The 5,062-nt window shown below is 39.3% G+C and overlaps 1 protein-coding gene across 1 annotated transcript in view; it reads right to left on the bottom strand.

Annotated features, from left to right (window-relative positions):
* The window catches only part of LAMA5 (laminin subunit alpha 5), a gene marked incomplete at both ends in the record, with an annotated part of 70,692 nt that overhangs the window by 18,442 nt on the left and 47,188 nt on the right, over positions 1-5,062 (bottom strand). Inside the window, 5 exon segments of the mRNA XM_015825928.1 lie at positions 420-634; positions 796-876; positions 1,700-1,827; positions 2,664-2,777; positions 4,703-4,933. Coding sequence (XP_015681414.1) covers positions 420-634; positions 796-876; positions 1,700-1,827; positions 2,664-2,777; positions 4,703-4,933 — 769 coding nt within the window.

Here is a 5,062-nt window from a genome sequence, read left to right as displayed (position 1 = left end):
AGTGATTCAGGACCCACGGAAGTGCAACGGTCATAAAATGCCTGCCAGTTGCCAAGTGCCCGAATTTTGATCACATGACCATAGGGATCCGGCATGGTCATAAGTGTGAAAAATGGTCATAAGTCACTTTTTTCAGCGCCATTGTAACTTGGAATGGTTACTGAATGGTTGTAAGTCGAGGACTACCTGTATTTTCTACGGAGAAAAAAATTTCACCAGGTTTATACAGTGAAACTGACGCCAGTTTTTTTTATCTTTTTCAAGATGCTCTGCGAACAATTTTGAATAAAAAGGGCAAAAATATTTGGATATAAATGTAACATAGACTATAAAACTGTTGAGACTAGCGTTTCATTTTTTTTAACACATCGTTGTGCGTGTGAATGCACCCAGGAAAGAGTCTGGGTTTGTAGACCTACCGGTGCAGTTCTTTGCTACCACTGCATCGCCGTAAAATCCAGCAGCACAAATTTCACATCGGGCCCCTGCGGTGTTGTACATGCAGCCTGTGCAGACCCCGGTCAACGTGTTACAATCGCTGAAGAGCATGTTGGGGTCAGCATTCCCACTGCAGTCACAGGGCTGGCAGGAGCTGCCAATCACGAGAGGGTTACCATAGTAACCTGGAGCACACCTTTGGTGGAAAGAAGAAGGTCTTACAGATCTGCAATGTAAAGGTCCTTCACTGGTGACCTGATCCCACCAGCGAAGAACGGAGCAGCCCCACCCTGCCTTACATGGGTCAGATCTTAAGCAAGCCAAGTTGGAATAGCTGAAATTCAAGTTACACGGTACCGTTCACAGGAAAATCCGGCATAACCAGGCTTGCAAAGACACTGCGTGGTAGAGCCTTTGTAGATACATCCCGTGGCAAAGCTAAGATGAAAATGGAAGAAAGGAAGAGGAAAGAGCTATTAAAGTTTGCACCACATAAAGCCACCCCATAATTACATCTGAGCCCCTTTGATTCTGATGGCATTAGCAAACTGGAGTAAATACAGGGAGACCTCAACTTACGACCACAATGGAGCCCAACATTTCTGCCGCTAAGTGAGACAGTTGCTAAACGGGTTTTGCTCCATTTTATGATCTTTCTTGCCACAGTTGTTAAGGGAATCACTGCAGTTGTTAAGTTAGTAACACGGTTGCCAAGTGAATCCAGCTTCCCCATTCACTTTGCTTGTCAGAAGGTCGCACAAGGGGATCACATGATTGCGGGACACAGCAACCGTCATAAATACTATGTAAGTTGCCAAGCATCCAAATTTTGATCATGTGACAATGGGGATGCTGCAACGGTCGAAAAATTGTCAATTTCCCCCCCCCCCCGGGCTGCTGTAATTTCGATCAGTGACTAAACAAACTCTTATAATAGCAATAGCACAAGACTTATATACTGCTTCATAGTGCTTTACAGCCCCAATTGGTTTACAGAGTCAGCACATTGTCCCCAATAATCTGGGTCCTCATTTTACTGACCTCGGAAGGACAGAAGGCTGAGTCGACCTTGAGACGGTCTGAATTGAACTCCTGACAGTGAGCAGTGAGTTAGCCTGTAATACTGCATTCTAGCCACTGGGCCACCACATCTCCTATTATAAGTTGAGGACAACCTGTATGCTCTTCCATATGCAAATAAGAAGCTAACACAGGGTGTTGCCAAAGAAACAAGAGGACTATATGCATGGAAGATACTCACTTGTTGGATGGAACTGAAAGAGGACAGGGACATCCTATGCATTGCAGGTTTCCCTCAAGTGAAGAGTTGCCCACAAAACCATCTTTACACCTTTCACAGTGATCGCCTTCTGTGTTGTGTTGGCAATTCTATATAGGAAAAAAAATAATGAAGCTAATTTCACATCTTCAAACTATTCGTGCTTTGTCAACACATCCTTCAACAGTAAATCTAACTGCATCTTCAGAAATTAAGACTCCTTACCTGACCACAGACACGATTTTGCCTTTTATGGGAATTTATGGGAATTTAATGGGAAATGATGCTTTATAGAATAATCAGAGAAGAACATAGTTCCTTAGCTAGGAAGCTTAAAAATTAGGCAATGGGGGAGAAGCAGCGATAACATAGTTAGTTAGGGATTTGAGATAGGTCTATAGTCTGAATGTGTTTATTATTGAGATAAGTTATCAGTATCAGTTTAAATCTTGTATTTTTAGTCTTGTTCTTTGAGTTGGTATTGTTCTAATCTTCAGTATATATTTGATTCCAATAAAAGTTCATGATAGATTTACTGTAGCATTTGGCCAACAGCGCTCTCTCTCTCTCTCTCTCTCTCTCTCTCTCTCTCTCTCTCTCTCTCTCTCTCTCTCTCTCTCTTCCCCCCCCCTCTCTCTGCCTTTATTTAAGCTTACAGAAGAATAAACCAATAGCAGAGCCATTATTTGCATACATTTAGGAGTTCGTTAAGTTCAAAGTAACTCAACATAATTTGGAAAAGGTACGAGAGTCATCTTATCAGGGAGATGGGTAGCATATAAATGTAATAAATAAAAGGCAGGACAAATGTCCTGGAAAAATTCTGTTTGCTCTGAAATTTGCTCTGCCTCCACTATATCTGCACAAGTAAATAAATCACTACTCAGCATTTATTGGAGAGAGCACCTCTGGGGTAAATGGACTTGAACAATCATTGTTTACTTACAAGGCATATTCCAGATCCTGGGAGGCACTGATCCGAATGCCCATTGCAGTCACACGGAATGCATTTCCCTAGAAATAGACCCTTGGTGTCTCTGTAATAGCCCACAGCACATTCCTAATTGCAAAGGAGATAATATGCGTCAGACCACAGAATGCCCCCAGGAGGTGGGGGCTCTTAACATTCCTCATTTTACTTGACAGTTTCTCAGGATGTTTTTCAGTTTGGAGACTTAGGAGTTGCTTGGAAACAGTAATGTAGATTCTGGTCCTGGTTTAATAATGGTCCTGAATCCAGCATATATGGCAGACAGGCAGGCAGGCAGACAGACAGACAGGTAGGTGTGTGTGTGTGTGTAAGTGTGCGTGTTAGAGAGAGAGAAAGAGAGAAAGAAAGAAAGAAAGAAAGAAAGAAAGAAAGAAAGAAAGAAAGAAAGAAAGAAAGAAAGAAAGAAAGAAAGAAAGAAAGAAAGAGGAAGATAGATAGACAAGTAGATAGACAGGTATGGATAGAAAGAGAGAAAGATGGATAGATTTGTTATAGATATACAGCATGTATAGATATAGATATGGATGTATTAGATATTCTGTAGATAAATATATATGGGGTGTGGATGTCGATGTGAGTACAGGTAAAGGAAGCGAGGATACAATGGATACAATGATTGGCTACCCGGGACCCATTACGAGGTCTAGAGGTCGGGCGCAGGCGTTGGCTGGTTTATAAATGGTTTCTCCCATTGAGTTGTTTATGCCCTGATGATGTTGGTAGGAACCAATGAAAGCTAGGTCTCTTTTTAAAATCCTTTTAAAGTTTTTAATGTTTTATTAAAACTTTTAATGATTTTATAATCTTCTGGTGTTCACATTTTATTATTTGCCATATATATGTGTGTATAAAAAGTGTGTATATATATTTGTATGTGTATGTGTGTTTGTGTGTGTGTGTATGTATGTATGTATGTATGTATGTATGTATGTATGTATGTATGTATAAAATAAAGTTGGAAGGGACCTTGGAGGTCATCTAGTCCAACCCCCTGATCAGGCAGGAAACCCTACACCATTTCAGACAAATGGCTGTCCAATCTCTTCTTAAAAACTTCCAGTGTTGGAGCATTCACCGCTTCTGGAGGCAGGTTGTTCCACTGGTTAATTGTTCTAACTGTCAGGAAGTTTCTCCTTAGTTCTAGGTTGCTTATATATATATAACAAATGGGACTAGAATCTCCATTACTGCCTTATATACAGTATTTATTAATAGAACAGTTTTTGAAAAAGATAAAAACTAATATAAATGAATATAAAGGAAGAAAAAAATAAAAGAAAAGGAAAGAAAAGACAAAAAAAGTTGAAGTAAAATAGAAAAGAAAAGAGAGAAGTGGCTTCTGATATTTTTCATGGCAGTTACACATACAATTAGATCTTAACCTCTCTCTCTAAAGTTATATCATAATACTCTTTTTTTCTATAATCTGTCCTGTCTAATCATCAAAATCAAAAATCACGTTTATTTTTTTCATTTTTATGGGAGAAAACCCCATTAAGTTCCAATCACCAATAAATGTGTGTCTTTCTTGTGATAAAATAAGTTATCCATCTCAACAACATCTGTCAATTTCAACTTCACCAATCCTAGCTTTTTCCTATAATAATAATAATAATAATAATAATAATAATAATAATAATAATAATAATAATAATAGTAGTAGTAGTAGTAGTAGTAATAATAATAATAATAATAATAATAATAATACTATTAATAATAATAATGTTGGAAGAGACCTTGAAGATCAAAAACTTTCATTCCAAAATGGCGTAGAGCAGCATATTATGAATCCCAAATGTCTTATACAATGAACTGAGGATTCTGATTACTTAACATCAGTATTGCTCAACTTCAGCAAATTTTAAGATGTATGGACCTCAACATGCAGATTCTGTGCTGGCTGGGGAATTCTGGGAGTTGAAATCCACACATCTTAGTTGCTGAGGTTAAGAAACATTGCTCTGCCTGAATTAGTGAGGAAACAGTTTTCTCACCTGGCAAGAATCTCCTCTGTAATTGGCTGGGCACAGGCACAATTCCACACTATTGGCTTGGACGCTTCCATGGGTCTCTGTGGTTCTCTCCAGGATCACCCGATGCAGGGACACAGAGGACGAAATTGGGGAAAAGAGGGCTCGGATCTGCAGCTGCTCCAGATTAGCCAGAACCATCATCAGCTCTTCCCTGGAGACTGGGTTGTGTGTCTCAGTGTGTTTAAAATTACCCTAGGAAAGAAGAGTGAGATGCAGTACAACATTAGTAGGAATATGATTTTCTTACATCAATAAACCAGATTATGGCTGCACTAGATCTTAATTTTCCCATTAACAGGATGGATGGATGGATGGATGGAT

This window comes from Protobothrops mucrosquamatus, unplaced genomic scaffold (assembly GCF_001527695.2).
Source record: "Protobothrops mucrosquamatus isolate PMUCROS unplaced genomic scaffold, P.Mucros_1.0 scaffold2883, whole genome shotgun sequence".
NCBI lineage: Eukaryota > Metazoa > Chordata > Lepidosauria > Squamata > Viperidae > Protobothrops > Protobothrops mucrosquamatus.
Note: the sequence above shows the minus strand (reverse complement) of the source record. Positions and strands in the feature narration are given on the sequence as shown.